Source organism: Microcaecilia unicolor, chromosome 11 (genome assembly GCF_901765095.1).
Source record: "Microcaecilia unicolor chromosome 11, aMicUni1.1, whole genome shotgun sequence".
NCBI classification, from domain to species: Eukaryota; Metazoa; Chordata; class Amphibia; order Gymnophiona; family Siphonopidae; genus Microcaecilia; species Microcaecilia unicolor.
The window spans coordinates 66,939,507-66,965,551 of record NC_044041.1 but is presented as its reverse complement, the minus strand read 5'-3'; the positions used below and the strand labels follow the sequence as shown (position 1 = coordinate 66,965,551).

Here is a 26,045-nt window from a genome sequence, read left to right as displayed (position 1 = left end):
TAAAATTATGTATCATACCTGATGATGATTTTCTTTCCATTAATCATAGCTGATCAATCCATAGTCCCTCCCAGATATCTGTATTGGTTATATTCTGGTTGCATTTCAGGTTCAAGTTTAGTCTTCAGTTCCTGTTCAGGAGGACTTCGTGTTCAAGTTTTTCAATGGATTCTTCAAGAGTTGAGACGAGTTTGTGTTACAGTGAGCTGCTGCATTCCTCTCCCCTCCGTTTTACGGGGCTGGATTGAGACTTAAATTCTGCCGGCACTCCCTCCCGCTTCGTGCGGCAGTAGGGCAGCTTTGTACCCCTCCCGCTTCGGCGGTGTTAGGGTCAGTCAGCTCCTCCCGCGGTTGCGGTTGCAGGATAAGCCAGATCCCCCCGCATCGGCGGGTGTGGTGTCCCTCCCCCGCTCCGCGGGGATGAGCTGGACGGATTCCCCTCCCCCACTTGTGTGGGGATGAGCTGGGTTAATTCCCCTCCCCCGTTTCGGCGGTGGTGAGCTGGGCAGAGTGACCCTTTGTGGGTGTAATTCTCTAAGTGCTGAGTCCTGCGGATGGAGCTTGGATATTGACATACTGAGGACTTTCCGGCAGCACATGACCACATATAGGGAGGCAAAAGGATTGCTCTCTATCTCCACCTGCTGGTAGATGGACACAACCCACCAGTCTATGGATTGATCAGCTATGATTAATGGAAAGAAAATTATCAGGTATGATACATAATTTTACCATACTGTATTGACCTGAGGAAGGATGTTTTGGCCTCTGAAAGCTAAATGTAGTAGTCCAATAAAATGGTATTTTATTTTCTATATTTTATTTGCTAATTTTTAAAGTGGTTGATATTTTTTTTCAAATTTACATCTGATGTCTTTATTTTGCACAGTACTAGGGGACATTTTCTGTTTCTGTGGTGTTGAATTGTATGCAGAGTCTGGCATCTTGGGGGTTCAGTTTAATTTTTGTCTAAATAGAAAGTTTAAATATTACTACTTATTATATAGTGGATTAGGGTGTATCTGTGTTTGTGAAAAAGACATGGTTTTCAGTTGGCATTGACTGTGCAGGCTCGACAAGCCTTGGAGCTCGGAGGGAGGGGTAGCTGGCCGTGGAGCCCCATCAAATTGGTCTGCATAGGGCCCCGCACTTGCTAAGACCGGCCCTACCTATGAAGATGTACAAAGTGAAAAACCGGAACACTCAAGTGACCTGCCACAGAACGGAGTCAGATTCCATAAATACTGGCCTCTGACAAAGAAGCATCTCCATCTGAAAAAAAGAGACATTATCTAAGACTATTTAGATCCACACAAAGGAATTCTGAACCAAGGTGGACTTACAAGAATCCTTCAGTCAGCTTGAAATGCTACTGTGTCCCAGCATTAAGAGCAATGAAAAACCTACAAATGTTCCTGGAGCAAAGGAGCAACCCTCATAGCATAGGTGCATACTGTCACCTGTTTCTGGTAACTGCTAGTGTAGCCATGCCTTTTTTTTTCTGTCTCAAAACTGCCTTATCTCTTTAGCGTACTAGTGGGTTTGGTGAATCTTGACAATTGGTATGCAGAGAAGGCAGTTCTCCATTTGTTGAACCTTTCACTCGCATCTCCATAGACCAAAGGTTGAGGCACCTTGTGGTATTGAACTTGATGCAATGCAGAGTAGACACCGCAGCCCCAATTACTCACTATCCAAGCAAGTCTCCTAGGGATAGCTCCCATTTGTCAAGATTGCACCATGGCTGGTGAACAACCTGCCGGAATATTGAGGACCTGGGAACATGTACTTCAGACATCTAACTAGAGGTTTTGTGACTAAGAGAGTCAGTTGTCCACTTTCTTGGACACTGCACTTCTTCACGGAAAGGGTGGTGAATTCATGGAATGGCCTCCCGGTGGAAGTGGTGGAGTTGAAAACAGTAAAATTCAAGAGGGCTTGGGAGAAGTACATAGGATCTCTAAGGGAAAGTGATAGGGAGAGTAGATGGCATGGATGGGCAAACTGGATAGGCCATGTGGTCTTTATCTACCTCAGAATGGTGTTGAGAGACTGGGCGTGGTTGGTAAATGAATAGAAGAGAGAGGCATAGCTTGGTACCTTACATTAATGTTCATTATGGTAATAGAATGCACGTTATTGTCCTTTAATGTGTGTTAGGGAGCAAATAACGCACCTTAATAGCTACCCCCCACCTAATTTCCACTAGTCCTTGTTCAAGCTTGTATTTGCAAGAGCAAATAGGACAGGTAATGTTTCTCTTTTTATCAGCTTTGCTTGTTGATCAAGTTGAAACTGATTTTGTCAGCAGATGGCTTGTGGGATTGATTACTGGGTCTTCTAAGTGTATGCATGTGACACCTCTATTGAAGCAATTGTTTTGGTTGTTGGTATCTTTCAGCATCTTTTAAAATATTGAACCTTATGCATCCAGGCAATTTGAGACAGCACCTTGGTATTCAGATTTTGAAAGTGTACCAACCAGTACGCGCACTACGATCTGTGAACACAAAATGTTTGGAGGTGGTGCATCTGGGAAAATATGCTATGCTGACAAGGGCAGCTGCTTTTTGCATTGCAGGTCTGCTCTTGTGGAATGACTTGCCTGGATATTTGTGGGAATTTAGTACAGTTTAATAACTTTTGAGGACCCATGTATTTATTTTTTTTTGCATACCCTGGGATCTGAAGTATAGTAATGTGAGACTTTCCAGCACACCGCTTTATTGGTTTTGATATGTGGTTTTGTATTCATTTTATGTTTTTACTGTAACTGCTTAGTTTTTTGGTGGAATATAAATGAATTATTGGCCCGAGCCTGCAAGGAAACTAGCTCTAGTGACTCTTCCTCCTCAGCAGTGGATGGTAGTACTCTAGAAGCCAACAGTGGACCATAGATATTACTGAATAACAGAACCTTAGTTACTTTGTCCTGTGGGATTGCAAGTGATCTCAGCCCTGAGGAACAGGTCTCAAATCTGACCTTGCTGGATAGCTTGTAATAAGCTCATTTGTTTACTGCTGGCACTAGAGTTAATGCTGTCTTAGATTTGGTTTCTTCATAAAAATGATTATTGCAGTTCAAACATAAAAATCCTACTTAGTAAGAAACATAAGGAATACGTTAATTAAGACTAAAACATGTTAAGTAGCAGAGTTATGATTTGTGCCTCTCTCTTCTCAGCCAGTAGTAACCAGCCAACTTGGCACTGTTAATAACATCATTCAAGTAAAGAAAACCGACTTCGAAGTATTTGATGCTCTAATGGTGGATTCGCAAAAAGGCTCAGATCCATCTGGTATGAGTATATTAATCATTTTATAATATGTGCTTGAGCGTATGATAGGAGGTAAATGCAGTCTGTAGTCACCTTTTTTCTCTTGAAGAAAGCTGGATGGATTTTTCATATTGCCAGAATGCAGTAGCGATTCTAATCAGTGCCAAGAAATGCCATGCCAAGAGGTTTAAAGTGATGATAAAAGAAAATACTGTAATTTTGGAATTATTGGTTTTCATATTATCCTATATGTAATATAGAAAATGATTAACACAACTCCTGCAACCTGATATTTTAGTTTTATTTCGCCTGAAAGCTAATATTGATCTGATCAGCAGTGTTGTGCGATATGGAGTTACTAGAACTAATTACTTAATTTCTTTCTTGCAGTAACCAATAAAGTAGTTAATTACTTACGTACTATTCCAGTAACTGTAATTAATTACTTTTGAAGGGTAACTAGCACGACATGACAGAGGATGTGGTTTGCATGAGTTGGTCAAACCGCCTTGAAATAAGCATCAAGAGCTGAAGTTATGCAATATTCATATTGGAGTTGTGTGTAAGATGAATATTTTTACCTCTTCACATACCATAAGTATTCTTGAATGTGGTATCTGTAAAGGGAAAGCAATTAGTCACTGTTAAGCAGGTATTTGTAATTAGTAATCAATTACTTTCCTAAAGTACTGTAAGATGTTTTAAATAACTAGGGCACACATTTAGATTAAGGAAAACATAGTCATTCAGTTACAGTACATACTGCTACAAATCTGCAGTTAGTAGCTTTCGTCACTCTTCAGTCTGCTGAGAGTTGGTGCAAACAGAAAATGTTTAATTTCAGCATATTTGATAAGGCACATTAAATTCTTTTGTTTTGAATTTCCCATCAATTGTTTCCAATTTCACAATGTCCTCAATTATTTGCTTGATCTCCTAGAAAGTTATGCTAAAGTTCATAGAACCAGATTTAAGGATTTTGTAACGAGCCTACAGAACAGGTCACTGCACAATTGTGAAATAGTAAATTTTTTTGTCCAAAATTTAATTTCCTGCCAGTTAGAAAAGGAATAAGAAAAATATTAGGCAAATTTTTTTTTTTTTTTTTTAAATTTGCATTTCACAAAAATATCAAAGTTCAAAATCTTTGAATAGAAATTCAGAACAAATTAAGAAATAACAATAGTAATACATCACACAAGAAATACAACTTTAACCATAGTCCATAAGAGAAGAGGAACCAAAAAAAGAAGCAAATCCATAGGAAGATGGATAAGGCAAAAGAAAATTTATAGGACATCTGCCTTAAAGCATTTCAAGGTCATCAGAAAGACTAGTGCTTTTAGCACAAATTTTTTACTTACCATAGATATTCACATACAGGTCAGCCTTTTCCCTTCCCCATGAGGCTGCTGTCCTCCATACCTTTTTGGGCACTCCAAAGATAGTGTGCCAGTACAGGTTGGATCCATGTTCATGCACAGCTGAATCAGGGGTGTGGAAACACTTAAACTCTCCGCTTCACTCTGACAACGACATTTAAGTGTTGCCACACCCCTGATCAACAGAACCCTGAAGCAGCTTTGCTTTAAGACCAGCTTCAGCGAAACGCTGATCACCGTTGGTCAAGTACGGGAAGGAGCAGATCACCACTGAGAGTAGTACCAGCGCTGTTCAGAAGGACAGTAGCAATGCGACAGCTAAGTACAATAAATGTTGGACTGTAGTGTATCGTTCAAAGACTCTCTGGCTTCAAATGATTTTGAAAGAGGACTGAAGAAGGGCACTGAAGTGTATAGCCTATATTTAGGAACATACTAAGATTGATATTGTGTCCATAATAATAGAATGTTTTTGCCAATAATGAGGAACAAATCATTTGACCAATATTAAAGTCAGTTTTGATCTATACTGGCTCATTAGACCTTAGGGTCTTGAGTGGCTTGAGGCTTTTCCTTCTTTAAGGGACAATTAAATTTTGATTTTCTGCTATCATTGTTATACATGGATCTTACAGTAGTTGATTTCTTCATGTGGCCTAACATGGAAACATACAAATTCCTGTAGCAAACTGCTGCTTTAAAAATAATCTTTAGACAGGCTTATAATAATCTTGATTATAAAGTAGCTTGTATGTTTTTCCTAGCAGAGATGTCCAGTTCACCCCCTGGGCCATACCACCAGGATCCTTATGTTTGTAAAGTTGAAGAGCGCTTTAAAGCGCCACCTATTCTCCCGCCACACCTACTGCAAGTAATTCTGAACAAAGACACTGGCATATCTGTGAGTATAGAAGAGATGTTCATTTATAATATTTTATATAGATATTAAAATGATACAGTATATATAGTTGAGGTGAAAATATTGTCTGGGTACATGTTAACTTACTGTGAATCGGCTGTATTGCAGTCGTTACCTATGTTAAATCTAGTCACTTCTAACATAATTATCTTTCTTTCCTTGCATTTCTGCCATACATTCTCAGCTTTGCAGGGGCTTGAGCACCCCAATATCAGATCTGCCTCCTGTATAATCTCCAATTTCTCCTTTCCTTGCAGCTGCCTTGGGTTCATGAGATGAAAGATGTGATGAGGGAGGCACATGATCCCTGCTATTGTCTTCACCGTGCTGTCTTCATTTATTTCAGTTTTATAACCCACTTATCCAAATTTATCATTGTTTTCCTACTGGTTGCCTTCTCCATTATCGCTGAGTCTGCAGTACTGATTTCAGAATCCTTTCTTTCTGATACTTTTACTAGCTTTTCCCTTTTTGAGTTCTTCATTGGCTCTCCATCCTTTTTCCACAGAACTTTTCCCAAACAGCCTCTTCAAGGTTCTTTGTCCCACTGGTTTACTGGGGTGTTTCCAAATGGGTTTGTTTTGTGCATAAGGTAATAGGAATAAACCTCAGTTGCAAGTCAGGGACTTATCCTGGGGTCAGTATCTCCAAATGGGTTAATTTTGCATATGAAGCCCCAAAAAGGATGCCTAGGTCAGGTTGCAGAAAAGTAAGCAAATATTTTATAAAAGATACTTGTGTATGTCTATAAAATCTGTCCATCATGACGGTAAGGAACCTCACTCCTAAGCCCTCAGGATATGTTTGCTTTATTTTATTTATAAATCTATATCACCAGATCCTAAATTCTTTATCAGCCGTTTACAAAAAGTAACATAACAGCAGCTCAAAACATATATCAACCAAAATTTAGCAAAGACTATATATTACAAGCACTGAAAAAGCACTATAGAAATCTTTGGCTAAGATGGAGAAAATGTTGACTGTTCAACAATTTCAAGGTTATGCCCAGAGCTGGTCTGTATGGGAGGTTGGCAAGAAGGAAGCCACTGCTGAAGAAAAGTGATAAGATGTGTTAGAGTAATCTATAACAAGGTACCTACTATCTTAGTAACCATACATTTTGTTTCTCTGTGAGTATGTCATTCTATTATATCTCACAGCTGTCAAATTTTATAGCATAGGGCTCAGTACATAGGCACATCAGTGGTACCTCCAGGACCAGATTTCAGAACCATTGGCCTATATTTTTTTAAATCTTTTTGGCACCGGAGGTCACGTGACGCCATGATGCAGGGCTGACGCTGGATAGCTAGGCTCCGCGCACATTCGCCCAAAAATCAGCAAATTTGACGGTCCCGAGGAGAGAAACGGCGCTGTCTGGTGTATGAAAGAAGCGGAAATCGATAGCGATCGATAAAACGGCGCAGAGGCACGGCATGGCGGCGAAAACAGTTCGCAGAGAGAGAGACAAGACTAAGCCGGCCGATGCCAAGATGGCCGACCAGCGTGAGATCGGAGAGCTAGCTGTGGGATCCGCGTGGTTAGCAGAAATTACCGCGGAGGTAACTGCAGCGGTTGAGACAGCGCTGGACAAGAAGCTTCAACAACTTTACGATCGCACAGAGGAGGCTCATGAACGTATTGATAGCATGAGCTTAGAGTTGGATGAAGGCCTGCAGCGCATATCAGAGGTAGAGGAGAGCGTGGAGGCACAGAAGGAGTTAAACAAAGAACTGGAAAAGAAAGTGCAGGATCTGGAGGTTAAATTGGATGATTTGGAGAATCGCAGCAGGCGCAATAACCTGCGCCTGATTGGACTACCAGAATCCTTATTGGATAGGGATCTGCCCAACTTCTTGGAAGGATGGCTGCCAAAGACTTTACATATAGAGGATAAAGTATCACAATTCTGTGTGGAGCGAGCCCATCGGGTGGGGACCACGAGGCAGTCAGGGAACAGACCAAGAGTGGTGATCCTAAAGACTCTTAATTTCAGGCATAAACAATACATATTGGATGCGCTTCGAGGTGGGCAAGCACTTACCTATGAAGGGAGAAAAATCCTTTGCTTCCAAGATTATTCACATCAGGTGCAATTGAAGAGGAAATCCTTCGCGCCATTATGCACGGAGTTATATAACAAGAAGATAAAATTTGCACTCCTATACCCTGCCAAGCTCAGACTCACCATAAATGGTGTAACTCAATTTTTTGAACAGGTGGAGGCAGCTAAAGAATATATACAACAACATGGAGAGCTTAAATGAAGCAGAGGTAATGTGCAGGATGGAACAGCGGCATAAAAGAGGACGCTGGAGATTATATTATAGCTTTATAGTGGAAACCAGATTGGGAGAATATTGACCTGACCTTTTGGATTGAGAACATGACTGATGGACTCTTGATAGATTGGACAGATATATTTCGGGAGTGCGGGTGTTTTTGGAGTGCGCCCAAGACAGTGTTCTGGATGTACCTAGCACGTCTCGACGCCATTTGACTGCAGGAGATGACGACATGGCAGAGCTAAATAAACTGCTTTGGGGCTCTTGGAAATGAAGTAGAAGTCAGAAGTCTACAGGGTCTGATCATATAAGAACTAAGTAACATTGGCCACCGGAGGAGTTACACAGGAATGGAAGTGTGAGACAATTAAGATATGATGCTAGAGATATAACACATAAAGTTTTGTATGTTGGGGAAGTTGGGGAAGCTGGGGGAAGAATCAGGAGGGAGGGGGGGATGTGTGATATGTTGGTGGGTGAGTGCAGGTGTTATAGCGTGACTAGTTCTGGGAACAGGAGGGCTAGGGGGGAAGGATAGGGGAATAGGGAATAGAGAGGATACATATGGGAGGGAGGGGGGAGGGATTAGAGGGCGGGAAGTAGGGGAACGATTACCAAAAAATGATAGATGGAGATATGTGAGTGAGTGGAACGTTGAATGGCTGCGACACAGAGTGGTGGGGGTGGTGCTGCTGGGACACCATGTCTACCTGCTTTTGGATAAGAGGCATGAGCGGGGACATGTAAGAGATGACGGAGGTTGATGGGCCTTAAAGTATACTCCTGGAATGTGGGAGGAATATCCTCCCCCATTAAAAGAAAGAAAATCCTTCATAGTCTTAAAAAGAAAAGGGCAGATGTGGCGCTCCTTCAGGAAACACATTTATCAAAGCAGGAGCATGAGAAGCTGAGAACTTGGTGGGTGGGGACCATATTGGAGGCCCCGGCAGTAGGGAAAAAAGCGGGCGTTGTTATTTTATTTCATAAAGCTCTACAGGTGGAGGTGGAACAGGTGTGTGTTGATCCTGAAGGGAGGTATATAATAGCACAGGTAAAAGTGAATGGCAATATATGTCTCATTAGTAATATATATGCTCCCAATGTGTATTGTAAGAAATTTTACCATTTAATCATTAGTAAGATACAACACTTCAACGTTAAAAATAAGATAATAGGAGGGGACTTTAATGTGGTGGCGGACACAATGTTGGATAGATCACACGGGACAGCAAGCACGATGGTGGGGGCCGGTAAAGGCATAAAACTGCTATGTGAAACATTGGGAGTGGTTGATGTGTGGAGGGTATTGCATCCAAATACTAAAGACTATACACACTACTCAAGAGCCCATCACACTCAATCAAGGATTGATTATCTATTGATAGATGAAGAGAGCTTCACACATATAGCGGAGGCCGATATTGATCCTACGATTATATCAGATCATGCGGCTATATATATCAAATTTCAAGATAATACCTCACATAATAGACAGTATAGGTGGGCATTTCCTATGGATCTATATAAGGATTCGGAGTTTTGGACTTATATCAGAGCAAAGTGGAAAGAATATTCATTACACAACGCATCTCACAGGCATACCCCGATATTGTTTTGGGAAGCTGGAAAGGCTGTCCTAAGGGGAGAGATAATAGCGTATAGCATCAGAAAAAAGAGACGAAGAGATAAAGAGATCATAAGATTAGGAGATAGCCTGATACGGTTGAGGAGAGCTTACGGACAGCAATCCGCGGACCACCTTCGTGAGCAATTATTAGCCACGCAGACATCTCTGAATGAGCTATTACATCAGCGTGCTAATAAATCAGCAGAGTATTACAGATACCAATTGTATAAGTTTGGTAATAAGACAGGGAGGATGATGGCAGGATTAGTAAAAAGGGGGAAGGGACAGAGGAGAGTGCTAGCCATTCGGACACAGGAAGGGGGATTGGTACATACTGATGCAGAGATACTAGATGTATTTCATGACTATTATGCTAAGTTGTACACTAAGAATGAAAAGGAGGATTTGGATCCAGATATTTATCTTGAGAATGTTAAACTGCCGAAGATAACAGTGCAGCAGCAAGAAGAGCTAAACAAGCCAATAGAAGTAGAAGAGGTCCTGAGAGAAATTAGAGGCAGTGCATTACATAAAGCTGCGGGGCCAGATGGGTTCAGGGCAGAACTGTATAAGATCTTAATGCAAGATATAGGAGAACCACTGGCAGATGCCTTTAACAAGTCGGTGGAATTGGGGGAATTACCGCAATCCTTATGTCTAGCGGATATTATGGTTTTTTTGAAACCAGGAAGAAATGTGATCTTACCAGAATCCTATAGGCCTATATCACTTATTAGCTATGAAGCTAAACTATTGGCTCAGATCTTGGCTGCTAGACTGGCAACAGTACTGACACATATAGTGGCGCCCCCGCAGGTGGGATTTATACAGGGAAGACAGAGTGGGAAGAATATTAGGTTGATATTGGCCACGATGGAGAGAGTGCGAAGAGAAGGAGGGGAATCCCTCTTGATCAGCTTCGACGCCGAAAAGGCGTTCGATCGGGTTGAATGGGAGTTTTTATTCGCATCGCTCAGGGCATATGGCTTTGAGGGATTTTTTACACAAGCGATATCCATTCTGTATAAGAACCCGACAGCAAGGGTGTTGGTTAATGGTACTTATTCACGATGTTTCCCAATAAATCGGGGAACTAGACAGGGTTGTCCTCTGTCCCCCTTATTATTTGCCATTACATTGGATCCCCTGATTAGAGAAATTCTGGGGAATGTGGAGATAGAGGGGATTAAATTGGGACACCAAGAATTTAAAGTTGCGGCGTTTGCTGATGACATTTTAGTCCATTTGGCGAGACCGGAGGAAACGTTGCCGGTGCTGATGGAAGTATTTGCAGAATACGGGGCTTTTTCGGGCTTTAGTTTAAATTTTCAAAAATCAGAAGGACTACCCACTAGCAGCATGGTAAGGGAGAGGTGGAAGGGATCATTTCCATTGAAGTGGGCGGATCAGGAATTTAAATACTTGGGTATAAAATTAACGGGGGACTTGAGAAGATTATATAGAAGAAACGTTGATGAGTTATTAAACTATACAAGGAATCAATTGGATCTATGGGAAGGACTGCCGTTAACACTGAGTGGCCGAATTGGTATGTATGCCATGATGCTGTTCCCGAGATGGCTATATGTCTTAAGACAGCTGCCAATATTGCTACAGATCAAGGATGTAAAGAAACTTAGGAGAATGGTGACTAGATTCTGCTGGGGTGGAAAGAAGGCCAAAGTTAAACTGGAATATATGTATGGGAGTAGGAAAGAGGGAGGCTTAGGGATGCCTGATATCCAACAATATAATTGGGCATGTTTGACCAGACATTTAGCGGACTGGATATTAGATTCAGAGGAACATACGGCGTGGAGTACGGAGTGTGTGCTGTTTGAGCCTTATCACCCCTACTATATGATGCATGTTCAAGGAAAGTGGATACCTAAGGGATGGAGTCAGCATCTCTTGTTACAACCAATGCGACGGGTATGGCGATATATTTTAAAGGGATTAAATAAGAATCCACATTATACAGATCTGCTTCCTCTGGTGGGGAATAGTGCCTTTGATCCTGGGAATACACAACCGAGATTCAGAAAATGGGCACGGGAAGGGATAGTATTAGTGGCCGATGTTATGCAGGATTCGGGGAAGATTATATCTAGAGAGGCCTTAGAGAATATAGTGGGAGCTGAGAATGTGACATGGTATGATTATTATCAATTACATAGTTACATTAAGCAGCTAAATTCTGCTGGATGCGAGAGAGGGATGTATGACTTATTGGTGAATTTATTTCTGCCACAAGGTAGAGAACAGACCTCAATCTCAATACTTTATAAACAGCTGAGAATGATTTTCCCGCCCCGTGGATATGAGGAGGTTGCTCGGAGGTGGTCTGCGGATATGAGAGTGGAGGTTCGAAGCGGAGATATAGCCCAGGCTCTGAAGGAGATAGTATATAAAGTGACCAGTGCACGACATAGGGAGATTCAATTTAGAATTATTATGAGAGCATACTTCTCCCCTGTACAGGCCTACCATGCTGGTAGACTTACAGTGCAGCAAGTGTAACTTTCAGAGAGCATCACTTTATCATATGCTGTGGGAGTGTCCGGACATTAGGAAATTTTGTGAGACATTAATTCATAAGACAATTAGATGGGCACCTAAAAATCTAATATTGGGTCCAGGGGGGAGAGGGCTAAATCTGAAACATACAGAAGGTATATTTATGTATAAGGCTATAATAATAGGGAAGCAATGTATTATGCAATTTTGGACCCAGGAAAGTGGACCCTCTTTCTGGCAGTGGAGGAATTCACTTCATGCCTTGGTGCTGCTGGAGGCGCGTGAGGTACATCGAAGCCCTAGGAGTAAACAACGATTCTGGGAGATTTGGGAGCCATATGTGCAGGCCCTGTCAGGTAGAGCCCGCAGCTTACTAGTAAACTCACTCTCATTGTAGCTTGGGATAGGGAAGAAGACTGGGTAGAGTAGGCTGGAGTGGGAGGGAGGGGGGTGGGTGAGGTGATGGGAGGAAGAGGGAGGAGGGAGGGAAAGGGGGGGATGTGTGCTGGGCTTATGCTGCAATTGATGAAACTGAGACCAGATAAAGGAATGTGATTTCTGAAGGAAGGGGGTTACATGCAATGAGGGGGGAAAGAGTGTATTATCGTATCGATATGTATCTATTGGTATGAATGGAGGATTCTGAGAGTGATGTTCTGGGTGTATTATGGGATGGCAATGGAACAGCTTGGTAAGCGGAGCCTGGATATGCAAGATGCAGATCAATTTAATTTATAACCAGTAAAGCCTGTTTGAGATACTGACATAATGCAGGATTGCTGTGATTCTCCTGCTAAGGAGTGATGACTTGCTGGCTGACGGAGGCTGATATAATAGAGTAATGGAATGAAGCTAAGTACACAGAACGACATCAGTGATATATATTTATTTTTAAATTTTATTACATTATGAATAAAACCAAGCACACAGAATGATATCAGGGATTTGCATTTATTGTTCACAAATCTCATTGCATAATACTCTGATCACTAATGGATATATTTCAGAAATCGCAGACAGAGATGTTGATAATAGCTATTTATGACATTATTGCTTGCATAAGCCAGGGTTAATTAATACAGTAATTTAGAGGGGGGAGGGGAGGGGGGAAGGTGGGGGGGGGGGAGAAAAGAAAAATTGATGATAGCGGTTTTGCTGTATTAGTGCAGGATGGCAATGTTAAATGCCTGAGATGTTATGTTAATATGGAATTGTTTTGGAGATGCATTCATCAATAAAAATTATTAAACCTAAATCTTTTGGCACCTTAGCCATTATAATCCAAAGCAAGGGACTTAGTGGCTATTATGATGAAATTGTGGCATACATTTTCTCTTTTATCTCTGGATTTTGGACCTTTTAATGTCTGTTTCAATGCTGACTCAAACTGGTTATTAAACAATGGTCTCCACATCAATTCTACTAAGTTGGAGGGTTTTTGGATTGCTAGGAAGCAACCTCTCCCTCAGTTGTCGCCAACTATTTGTGGTCAGGCTATTACGTTACTGTCATCTACGTACCTTGCATCCTTATCCTCGGAGTAAAACCTGATTCCATATCATCATGCTGATCAATCCATAGACTGGTGGGTTGTGTCCATCTACCAGCAGGTGGAGATAGAGAGCAATCCTTTTGCCTCCCTATATGTGGTCATGTGCTGCCGGAAACTCCTCAGTATGTTCTCTATCTCAGCAGGTGGTGGTCACACACAGCAGCAGCTCTGGCTAGGCCTCCAAGCCTAATTTTTAGGTTTTGTTGAGTGCCTGGGGTTGAGGGCTCTTCTTGAGCAAGTGCAAACCTGGTGGCGCCAGGTCCCTCCTTTTCTCCCCCCTCCCGCTGGCTCCGTTTAAAAATGTCTGTCTGTTGATTTCTATATTTTGTTTTGTTGTTGTAACCATCCTGAGCTTTTTGAAGTTGTGGGGATACATCAATGGAGGAAAAAAGTCTTGGAAACTTTGCTGTAAATGGGTGTTATGATTGCATGTAAGAATTAGGATAATTTCTGGATAACTTTTATCATAACACGAATTTATGTACTGCCTTGACCTAATGGGTGGTTTACAATAAGTAAAATACAATTCAAATACAATAAAATAAACACCATTGCAGTAAATAAAAAAAAAAACAAACAAAAAAAAAAACCCAGGATAATTTCTTTAAATATTTATCAAATGACTAAGGGTCCTTTTTACTAAGGTGTGCTGGGCTTAACGCAGGGAAATGTAGAATTTTACCACACACACTAAGCCCCGATTTAATTCAGCACCATTTAGGGATGTTCCCTCTATTTTTTTATTGCAGGTCATACGTTATTGTATCCATTAGTGCATGGGTTCGTTCTGCATTAATCAATTAGCACATGCTAAGTATAACACGCTAGCTGGCTAATACTTCCTCCCTCGCTGTCTATGCCACACTCCCTCAGAGAAAAAAATCAGAAAAATGCAATAATGTGTGGTAACAGGCAAATTAACGCACAACCCCTTTGATGCATTTATGAAGTAGCCTTTTACTGTGTGCTTAACACCCTTTAATAAGAGGCGCCTAGTTTATTAAAGTTAACTAGTCTTGTTCTTGTAGTAGGACTTAAAATGCAGTTGTCTTCAGAATGTCACAGACCTGAAGAGTGTCATTGATGCCTTCAAAAGCACATCACGGCTGAAGTTTTATTAATTAGTATCCCCCAGCACAGCTTGTGCCAGGGTGTTATAAATGACATTTCAACCACAGCAACACACAGCATAGCCTGTCTGCATATCAACTCAGATCTCTTATCAGAATTAAAGTTAACTCCAGTTCTTTTGAATTTTTTTTTTTTTTTTTTTTTTTGGGGGGGGGGGGGGGGCTGTTTGGTTCAGATGAGGAATTTTGTCAGTCTGCAGAACAGGTAGAGGGAGTGGAAGGATCATGCCATTACGTAGCTTCCCACTGTTCCAGAATCTGTGGGATAATTGTGTCCAATCAACCAGCAGGTGGAGAAAGAGAACTGAAAATTGAGCTGAGGTACCGAGAAGGACGGTGAAAGTGATAAAGGGAATGGAATGACTTACCTATGAGGACTCACTCAGTTTATAATTAAACTCTGGAATTAGCAAAGTTTAAAAAAGGTTTGGATACCTTCCTAAAAGAAAACTCCATAAGTCATTGTTAAGATGGACTTGGGAAAAATCTACTGCTTATTTCTAGCATAAGCAGCATAAATCTGTTTTACTGTTTTGGGATCGTGCCAGGTACTTGTAACCTGGATTGGCCACTGTGGGAAACAGGATACTGGGCAGAGTGAGGTCTGGTAGATAAAAACATTATTGCAATACTGGGACAGACCGATCTATGCCTTTAAGTGGGAGAGGTATTCCATCTGGTGTTTCACAAATGGCCTTTCCCCCCCCCCCCCCCCCCACCTCATTTGCTGTTCTCCCAATGCCATGTTGTAATACTTATATCTATCATCTAGGCTCCACATTTTCCATCAGAATATATCTCTATGCTCTTTCAACCTATCATGCTTAAGTTGAGAGGCTCCCAGCTTCTCACTGTCCTATCATTTCTTGATTTAATTAAAGGGCTTGTGTATGAGAAACCATCATTGCAGATGCCTCCTGTACCCTGAGACCTCATTGCTGTGCTTGTATCTCTTATTTAAGCCACAGGTTGAGGCAATGGAATTTGCTTCACTTATGCACTTGACCCGGGAAGTGCTCTTTCCAGTACCTTTCACCTTGACTGGAAGAATAAATGACACTTCAAGCCTATGAACTGTATATTCTTGTTTCATTACAACAAAATAGATCTTCATATTCATCCCAAGTTCTTACCTAAGTCAACAGCACCTTTCCATATGCTACCCACTTTCTGTCTAAAACCGTGTAAGAATCAACGGTTGAAGTACGTCCAAACTTTGGGCTGTCTACCACAAAAAAACTACATTTAACAGAAAGTTTACACAGCCATTTGTCTCTCACCTTAGTGGACTTTGGCAAATTGTCTAGCATCTTGTATCCAATTCTGTTACAAGCATACTGGTACTGCTATTGCTGTGGGTTTTCTGAAGTCTGCTTAACTAAGTACCATATGCAAGGCAGCTACTTGGTCCTCGCTTCATACCTTTTACTTCACACAACTGTTTTGACCAGTCCATAATCGGTGTATCTGGTCAAACTGTGTTTGCCAAGTTATCTTAAATGGCTTTGCACCTGTCACATGTTCTTGGTGATCAGGCTGTTCCTGAACAGTGGGGCAGTGCTTAGCAAGATGATCAGCCCTGGGCTTGGCAGGCACCCATTTGTGTGCCTGACTCAGCCCTATTTGTCAGTTGAAAAAGCACTGTTGCTCATTTGTAATTGGTACTCAATCCCTTTCTCCTTCCTGAGAGTAACGTTCCTTTTTGAGCTTTGAAACTTGAAGTGCTGAGGAGACTGCTATGCATGGGAAGGGATGCACATGATCAGGACTTTACATTTGGTTCTGAGCTCTGGGAGATCTGTTCTGCTTTGGTGACATGTGGTGATGCTCCCTTACTTGTGTGCCTGATCAAAGATATCTGTTATAGGTGAGCAGCAATGTTTAATTAGAGATCCTCGTATGTATTTTCCAAAGTTCTGGATTGGAAGAGAACCCCACAAAATTATTTTAAAATAAGATATGCAAAAGTCATGTTTAATGTTTAAAGGGTTACTTTATTTTTTCAGTGTGATCCTGCCTTACTGCCTGAACCTAATCATGTAATGCTGAATCATCTTTATGCACTTTCAATCAAGGTAAGAACACACTTGCATACTGGCTGCCATTACCCGTTTGTATTTTTGCGGGCTAAAGACCGAATAGACCAAATGATCCTTCCATTATTCTGTTCCTATTCTAAATTGCCTAAACTTTTCCTGTAGGATGGTGTGATGGTACTCAGTGCTACCCACCGTTATAAGAAGAAATATGTTACCACATTGCTCTACAAACCAATATAATCTGAGTTCAGGATGTCCTGCCCAGTTACCTTACAAAGATGGATTATCAGATGGGAACATATTCTTCTGTCGACCACAGCATATACCGTTTTTCTTGCTGCTAGTGCTTTTCTAGAGGTTTACATGTCGGTTTTCAAAAGCACTTATCTGTGGAGCAGCAGCTGCTATATGGATAAGTGCCCTACTCTGCTGGGTTTTAGTTGTACTGTCTGAATGCTGCTGCTGAAAATTCTTAGACTGCTTTAGCACGAGCTGCATAGTGTAAAAATGGAGCAAGGGAGAAGAGTAGGAGTTATTTCTGACGCTACAGATAATGCTCTCCCAGCAATAGGGCCCCTTTTATAGAGCGGCGATACCTGTACCGCCAATTTGCCGCACACCAGTCCGGCACTACTGCAGGAGCCCGGTGATAGTGCCTACCCCCAACACGCCATTTACAGCACTGAAAAAAATTACTTTTATTTTTCTTAGCGCCGGGGGCTTACCTGGCGGTAATCGTGCAGTTAATGCGGAAGCCCTTACCACCTCCTAAATAGATGGCGGTAAGGTCTCCCCCGAGAAATGGCCATGCGACAAATGGTTCACTTCACGACCATTTCCTTTTTTCAAAAAAAAGAGAAGCCTTTTGCCTGCTGCAGTGAAACAGTTGTAGTAAAAGTGAAAATGATGAATCTGTGTGTGAACTCTAATTACTTAATAAATATTAACATGGAGAAGAATAGAATAAGCTAAGTTAGCTAGATTAACAGTTTTCCCTACAATTTTTGATATCTGGCTGTTTTCTTTTGTACTTTTGTGAATTTAATTGTAAACAGCTCTGATGGAAAAACAAAGGACAGCATAGCAAAATTAAAATTGTAAGATCAGGATCATTTAATTGCCTGTCAAGCTGATAACTTTTAAAATGCATCTGCATTCTCTCATCCTTTCCATATGGCTATTTCATTCTTTTGTGCTGAGATTTCTGGGTTTCTGTGAAATTTCCTGTGCTTACTCAAAAAAAAAAAAAAAAAAAAAAAAAAAAAAAATCCAACTTTGTCTTGCTCTGAACCTCGTGTACTGCTTAGACCAGTGAGATTTGAAATTCTGATGAAAGGGGACCTCGCGTGCAGCAAATCCATGCGCTGATGCTACCGCAGGGCTCCTCTTACTGCAGCTATGTAAAAGGGGCCCATAATGAATCTGAGGAACACAGTATCTCAATAATAAAGATCTTGATTGGACCCTCAGAGGATTGGCAAAATTCAAGCACCTCAAAGTTTTCTTAGTGCAGAACAGCCCATTTGTTCATCGGTCCACTTTATTTTTTTACATTTTTAAATGTAATTTTCATCATTTCTTCTAACTTCTTTAATTATTTTTGCAAGATAGTAAAGATTGGCTGCTTGTGAAGAGCATGGAAGTTATGTTGCTCGGATCTCTACCCTTTTGAAGATCTCGAAACCTGGCCATGTTGGCAGTAGGTCCAGTTGTACTTTAATTACAGTACTACAACCATGATTACAGCTAAGTACTATATAAACAAAAATTGAAAGTTTGAGTATTTGGGAGTGCTATCTTGCAAAAATAATTAAAGAAGTTGAAAGAAATGATGAAAATTACATTTAAAACATTTTTAAAAAGTGAACCGATGATAGAATGGGTTGTTCTGCACTAAAAACTTTGATGTACTTGAATTTTGCCAAACCGCCGAGGGTACAATCAAGATCTTAATTAATATTATTGAGATAACTGTGTTCTCCAGATTGTTTTACATATTGCTGGGAGAGCATTATTATAGTATTGAGGGGTCCCTGCAATTAAACCATTTGTCCCATTAAGTTGATAACTCTACAGGTAGTCAGCGATATTCCATGCTATCCGCGTAGCTATGTGAATAAAGAAGGCTGTCCTAACTTAAACCTCAGTTCCATATCATCAAGCTGATCAATCCATAGACTGGTGGGTTGTGTCCATCTACCAGCAGGTGGAGATAGAGAGCAAACTTTTGCCTCCCTATATGTGGTCATGTGCTGCCGGAAACTCCCCAGTATGTTCTCTATCTCAGCAGGTGGTGGTCACACACAGCAGCAGCTCTGGCTAGGCCTCCAAGCCTAATCCTTAGGTTTTGTTGAGGCCTGGGGTTGAGGGCTCTTTTGAGCAAGTGCAAACCTGGTGGTGCCAGGTCCCTCCTTTTCTCCCCCCTCCCGCTGGCTCCGTTTAAAAAAAAAAAAAAAATTTTTAAACGTCTTTAAAGGCGTTTAATTCGACGTTTCTTTAAACGTTCATTGCAGCTACTCACTGGGACACCAGTTCGTTACAGCTCGGAGCGGCAAGCAGGTAATTTTACCTTTTTATAGCGGGCAGGGGGTTGCCCGATTCTTCTCCTCGTGGCATATGGCGTCGGAGGGCGAGGGCGCGAAGGGTCGCTCCCCGGATCGCTGGAGCGCTTCTAGAGGGGATGTGGGGGTTTTACAACCTGATTCGCCCTTGATGGGTGACAGTTTAGTGACCGATGAATGTCCCGGTCGTTCCTCCGGCGTGGCGGTTTTTTCCCGCCATAAACGCCCATCCCCCGCTCCTCGCCTCCGCCATCTTGGCCGGCCACGCGGCTCGGACGGCTTCCTCGTGGGCCACCCTTGAGGTTGGAGACATTAATGCCATGAACGCCCTTAATTTGGGCGACGGCACAAAGCGGCTAAAGTTAAGCGCCGTTCTTCCCGCGCGGCTCCTTCGCGGAGTTTCGCGCCGGACGCCATTTTGGATGCGCAGCATGTCTCTCCCCCGCTATTGTGAGCGCCGGTTGAGAGTGCCTCTAGGGCTGTTGCCCAGGCTGCGGAAGTGCACAGTCTGGGGGGTTTCTCCCCCGAGTTTGTTTTGCTGCTGCATCAGGCTTTCCTCATGCAAAACGCTGCCCCTGCTCCCTCTTCTGATAAAGAGGTTAAGGTTCCCAGAGGTAAACGCCCTCGGGTTGATTTCCAGGCCTTGGAGGACTTTGTCTCCTCCGATGTAGATGAGGGCAGCGTGTCTGAGGTCTCCCAACGGTCCTTTGCGGATTCCTTGGAGGAGATAGATCCCCGCTCGGATGGAGCGGATGACCCCTCTGCAGCGCGGCTTTTTAGCCCAGAGGATTTGCCCAACCTGTTGTTACAGGCCATGGACACTTTGAAGATTTCCTCTCCGGAGGACGTCTCTCCCTCAGCCCCTGTTGGCTCTGCCATTATGCTGGGGACGAAGCGCCCGCCTAGATCCTTCCACGTGCATGATGCCATGCACACCTTAATTGCGGCTCAATGGGATGTCCCGGAAACGAGCCTTAAAGTGGCTAGGGCTATGTCCCGCCTCTATCCTTTGGCTGTGAGTGAACGTGAGGCCTATCTGTGGCCTACCGTGGATTCTTTAATCACTGCGGTGACTAAGAAAATGGCGTTGCCGGTGGAAGGTGGCACGGCCCTAAAGGACGCCCAAGACAGAAGATTGGAGGCGGCCTTAAGGTCGTCCTTTGAGGCAGCTGCGCTAAATTTGCAGGCCTCAGTTTGCGGCTCCTATGTGGCCAGGGCGTGCCTGACTATGGTGCAGCGGGCTTCCCCCTCGGATCTTTCCTTGAGGGCTGATTGGCCGGCCCTGGAACCGGGCTTAGCCTATTTGGCAGACTTGCTGTATGATGTCTTGAGAGCCTCAGCTAAGGGCATGGCTCAGACAGTCTCTGCGCGGCGGTGGCTTTGGCTGAAACATTGGTCGGCTGACCACGCCTCTAAATCCCGCCTGGCTAGATTGCCTTTTAAAGGCAAGCTGCTCTTTGGGGTCGAGCTGGACAAAATCGTGACCGATCTCGGCACGTCTAAGGGCAAGAAATTACCAGAGGTCAGGGCTCGGGCTAGTACTCGTCCTGGTACCTCCAGAGGACGGTTGCTGGAAGCCCGTCGGTACCGCCCGGGCAAGTCGGGTTCCTCTGCCCCCTCTTCCTTCAAGAGGAATTTCTCCCCCAAGCAGCATTCCTTTCGCAGAGACCGCCGTCCCGGAGGTGCTCCCTCCGGTCCTCCCCCAGGGTCTCGTACCCAATGACGGGGCCTTGGTCCACGCCCCAGTGCAGATTGGAGGACGGCTGTCCTCGTTTCTGGGCGAGTGGACCACTATAACTTCAGACGCGTGGGTGCTGGAAGTCATCAGAGACGGCTACAAGCTAGAGTTCTGCCAACCCTTAAGAGACGGGTTTGTACTCTCTCCCTGCAAGTCTCCGGTCAAGCTGTGGCAGTGCAGCAGACCTTGGACAACCTGATCCGCCTGGGTGCGGTCGTTCCGGTGCCAAAAAATCAGATTGGCAAGGGACGTTACTCCATTTACTTTGTGGTTCCAAAGAAAGGAGGTTCTGTCCGGCCTATCCTCGACCTCAAAGGGGTCAATCGGGCCTGGAAAGTGAGGCACTTTCGCATGGAGACTCTCCGCTCTGTTATAGCGGTAGTGAAGGCAGGAGAGTTCTTGGCTTCCTTGGACATCAAGGAAGCGTACCTGCATATTCCCATCTGGCCTCCTCTCCAACGCTTTCTGCGTTTTACAGTCCTGAGACGACACTTCCAGTTCAGAGCCCTCCCTTTCGGGTTGGCTACTGCTCCGCGGACCTTTTCCAAAGTAATGGGGGTCATAGCGGCCTTCCTGCTAAAGGAAGGAGTACAAGTCCATCCTTATCTGGACGACTGGTTGATCCGAGCCCCCTCTTATGCAGAGTGCGGCAAAGCTATGGACCGGGTAGTTGCTCTGGTGAGCTCCCTGGGATGGATCATCAACTGGAAGAAGAGCCAGCTGCGCCCGACTCAGTCCCTGGAGTATCTGGGAGTTCGATTCGACACCCAAGTGGGCAGAGTGTTCCTGCCAGACAATCGGATTGTCAAGCTTCAGGCTCAGGTGGACTAGTTCCTAGTAGCCTCTCCTATTCGGGCTTGGGACTACGTGCAGCTGTTGGGCTCTATGACGGCCACGATGGAAGTAGTGCCCTGGGCCAGGGCTCATATGAGACCACTACAGCTATCTCTGCTGCTGCGCTGGACTCAGATGTCGGAGGATTATGCTGTGCGCCTTCCCGTGGACCCAGCAGTGCGCAAGGCGCTGAGCTGGTGGACGCAGACAGACAAGTTGTCTGCAGGAATGCCTCTGGTGACCCCGGAGTGGATTGTCGTCACGACAGACGCCTCTTTGATGGGCTGGGGAGCCCACTGCTTGGGAAGGACAGCGCAGGGGCTCTAGTCTCCTGCAGAGGCAAGTGGTCTATCAACCTCCTGGAACTCAGAGCCATTCGGTTGGTGTTATTGGAGTTCATCCCGGTACTGGTGTTGTAGCCTGTACGGGTCCTGTCGGACAATGCCACGGCTGTGGCCTATATCAACCGCCAGGGAGGTACCAAGAGCGCCCCTCTAGCCAAGGAGGCTATGAGTCTTTGCCAGTGGGCGGAAGCGAACCTGGAGCAGCTTTCAGCGGCCCACATTGCCGGAGTCATGAATGTCAAGGCGGACTTTCTCAGTCGCCATACCTTGGAGCCCGGAGAGTGGCAACTATCTGCTCAGGCGTTCTTGGACATCACGAAGCGCTGGGGCCAGCCGAGCCTAGATCTGATGGCGTCATCGGCCAATTGCCAAGTGCCGCGCTTCTTCAGCAGAGGACGGGACCCTCGATCCCTGGGAGTAGATGCTCTTCTCCAACAGTGGCCGACACAAGAGCTCCTCTATGTGTTCCCGCCCTGGCCCATGTTGGGCAGGGTGCTAGACCGGGTGGCAAAGCATCCCGGCAGGGTAATCCTGGTGGGTCCGGATTGGCCCAGACGTCCCTGGTATGCGGACTTGATCAGGCTCTCAGTCGACGATCCTCTGCGGCTGTCAGTGGAGCAGGGCCTGTTACATCAGGGTCCCGTGGTGATGGAGGATCCCTGTCCCTTTGGTCTTACGGCCTGGCTATTGAGCGGCAGCGTCTGAGGAAGAAGGGCTTCTCAGACAAGGTCATCGCCACTATGCTGAGAGCGAGGAAGCGCTCTACTTCTACTGCTTACGCCAGGGTTTGGCGTATCTTTGCAGCATGGTGTGAAGCAGGCTCACTTTCTCCCTTCACTGCTCCAATTTCTTCAGTGTTGGCGTTCCTGCAAGAAGGTCTGGAGAAAGGCCTGTCGCTCAGTTCCCTTAAAGTCCAGGTAGCGGCTCTGGCTTGCTTCAGGGGCCGCCTGAAGGGTGCTTCCCTGGCTTCGCAGCCAGATGTGGTGCGCTTTCTCAAGGGAGTTAATCACCTGCGCCCTCCTCTGCACTCAGTGGTGCCTGCGTGGAATCTCAACCTGGTGCTAAGAGCATTGCAGAAGCCGCCTTTTGAACCCTTGTCGAGGGCATCTCTGAAAGACCTGACGTTGAAAGCAGTCTTTTTGGTGGCTATCACTTCAGCCAGAAGAGTTTCCGAGCTCCAGGCGCTCATGTCGAGAGCCTTTGCTGCAGTTCACTGAGGCAGGAGTGACTATTCGCACAGTGCCTTCCTTCCTGCCCAAGATTGTTTCTCGCTTCCATGTGAATCAGCAGCTCTGTCTCCCTTCCTTTCGTAGGGAGGACTACCCAGAGGAGTACTCCGCTCTTGAATATCTGGATGTGAGACGAGTCATCATCAGATACTTGGAAGTGACCAATGATTTCCGGAAATCGGATCATCTGTTTGTCCTGTTTGCAGGTCCTCGTAAGGGTCTGCAGGCTGCTAAGCCTACAGTGGCAAAATGGGTCAAGGAAGCCATTGCAGCGGCTTATGTGGCCGCGGGGAAGGTGCCGCCTATCCAGCTGAAGGCTCACTCCACGAGAGCTCAGGCGGCCTCGATGGCAGAGGCCGGATCCGTCTCCTTGGAAGAGATATGCAAGGCGGCAACGGGGCTTCGGCTCATACATTCTCCAAGCATTACCGTTTGACTGTGGCTGCACGGGCGGAGGCCCGGTTTGGAGCTTCAGTGTTGAGGTCAGGGATTTCTATGTCCCGCCCTGGGTGAGTACTGCTTCGGTACATCCCACCAGTCTATGGATTGATCAGCTTGATGATATGGAAGGTAAAATTATGTATAATCATACCTGATAATTTTCTTTCCATTAATCATAGCTGATCAATCCATAGCCCCTCCCAGATATCTGTACTGTTTATATTCTGGTTGAATTTTAGGTTCAAGTTTAGCCTTCAGTTACTTCAGGAGGACTTCGTGTTCAAGTTCTTCTTTCACTTGGATTCTTCAAGAGTTGAGACGAGTTTGTGTTACAGTGAGCTGCTGCATTCCTCTCCCCTCCGTTTTACGGGGCTGGATTGAGACATAAATTCTGCCGGCACTCCCTCCCGCTTCGTGCGGCTGTAGGGCAGCTTTGTACCCCTCCCGCTTCGGCGGTGTTAGGGTCAGTCAGCTCCTCCCGCGGTTGCGGTTGCAGGATAAGCCAGATCCCCCCGCATCGGCGGGTGTGGTGTCCCTCCCCCGCTCCGCGGGGATGAGCTGGACGGATTCCCCTCCCCCACTTGTGTGGGGATGAGCTGGGTTAATTCCCCTCCCCCGTTTCGGCGGTGGTGAGCTGGGCAGAGTGTCCCTTCGTGGGTGTAATTCTCTAAGTGCTGAGTCCTGCGGATGGAGCTTTGATATCGACATACTGAGGAGTTTCCGGCAGCACATGACCACATATAGGGAGGCAAAAGTTTGCTCTCTATCTCCACCTGCTGGTAGATGGACACAACCCACCAGTCTATGGATTGATCAGCTATGATTAATGGAAAGAAAATTATCAGGTATGATTATACATAATTTTACCTTCTGTATGGATGACAGTTGAACATTGCTGTTATCTGTAGAGTCAGCAGCAGTCCGCAGTATTGCTCGCTGTCCTGAATATATTTAAATACTGTGGCTGGTGATTTAAAAACAGTTGACCGCAGTGTTTGAATATTGACCCATTAGTGTGTGGTTTTTTGAAAAATCACATCAGGAATTTTTGTAGGTGGCTAAAAATTTAATAGCATGTAAAACATCCATTAAGTCAAGATGGAACTATATAGTCCTAGTTGTCTCAAGAATATTCATTAACTGCAGAAAATCTCAACTCCCAGCTAGCAACTGTAATAAGCCAGTTCTGATTAGTGTAGAATTTCTGAATTAAAAATGAAAATGTTCCCTATAAGATTTATCTTTTTAATTGGCATGTCCTCAGTATTGGATACATTGCATGTTAACTGTCAGGAAATGGCAGCGTACTGAAATGATGAATTTATATAACCTGAAATACATTTAGATAAGTTTCAGTTCATGTTAACTGCAAAATAATTTTTTGTATATTTTGTATGTTTCTTGTAAAGAGCTGGAATTTGTGCAGCATTTTAAAACCCCTTAAATATATGTGAAATATAAGACTTGCTAAGGAACTACTTTACCATTAGAAACAAAATCAGAATGTTAATACATTTAAGTTACTTTCACTGTTTGTATTATTTTAGCTGGACTAAGAGGTGTTCCTAGGGTATATGTGAATTTTCAATAAAGTTTTATTCAAGATTGGCCACACCACAGTGTAGACAGGCAGCTTTAAAGGGCAACTACCTAAAATGAGTTCTTGTAATGTGCAGGTGTATCTTACAGCAATATGGGCTATTTGATCTGTAGAACGCAAAAAAATGTTTCACTGTGTAAAATTTATTTTGCAACTAAGTAAAAATAAACACATATTAAAAAAATCTATTAAGTATATTTTATTTATTTAGATTTTGCTCACACCTTTTTCAGTAGTTGCTCAAGGTGAGTTACACAGGTACACTGGGTATTTCCCTGTCTTTGGAGGGCTCACAATCAAGTTTGTACCTGAGGCAATGGAGGGTTAAGTGATTTGCCCAAGATCACAAGGAGCAGCAGTGGGATTTGAAGTGGCCACCTCTGGATTGCAAGACCAGTGTTGTAACCACTAGGCTACTCCTTCATTCCACTCTTGTCTAAATTTGTCGAGAGGTGCCAGTGGATATCTCAAGAGGCGATAACCGTTTGAGAAATCCTTAGGGTTCCTTGGAGCATCCAGTTATGATCCAACAATCTGATCACCTCCTAGGACCCTGGTGACACCTA

At 44.1% G+C, this 26,045-nt stretch overlaps 1 protein-coding gene across 5 annotated transcripts in view; it reads left to right on the top strand.

Moving 5' to 3' along the window:
• The window catches only part of PRKAB1 (protein kinase AMP-activated non-catalytic subunit beta 1), a 47,145-nt gene extending 29,558 nt beyond the window's left edge, over positions 1 to 17,587 (top strand). For 4 of the 5 annotated variants that reach the window (XM_030217575.1, XM_030217573.1, XM_030217574.1 and 1 more), the window contains 4 exons: positions 3,185 to 3,299; positions 5,425 to 5,561; positions 16,700 to 16,768; positions 16,895 to 17,587. In XM_030217575.1, coding sequence (XP_030073435.1) covers positions 3,185 to 3,299; positions 5,425 to 5,561; positions 16,700 to 16,768; positions 16,895 to 16,972 — 399 coding nt within the window. In that variant the 3' untranslated portion in view covers positions 16,973 to 17,587. The remainder of the gene's footprint in view (positions 1 to 3,184; positions 3,300 to 5,424; positions 5,562 to 16,699; positions 16,769 to 16,894) is intronic. The other variant, XM_030217578.1, reaches the window with a different exon arrangement.
• The last annotated feature ends 8,458 nt before the right edge of the window (positions 17,588 to 26,045 follow it).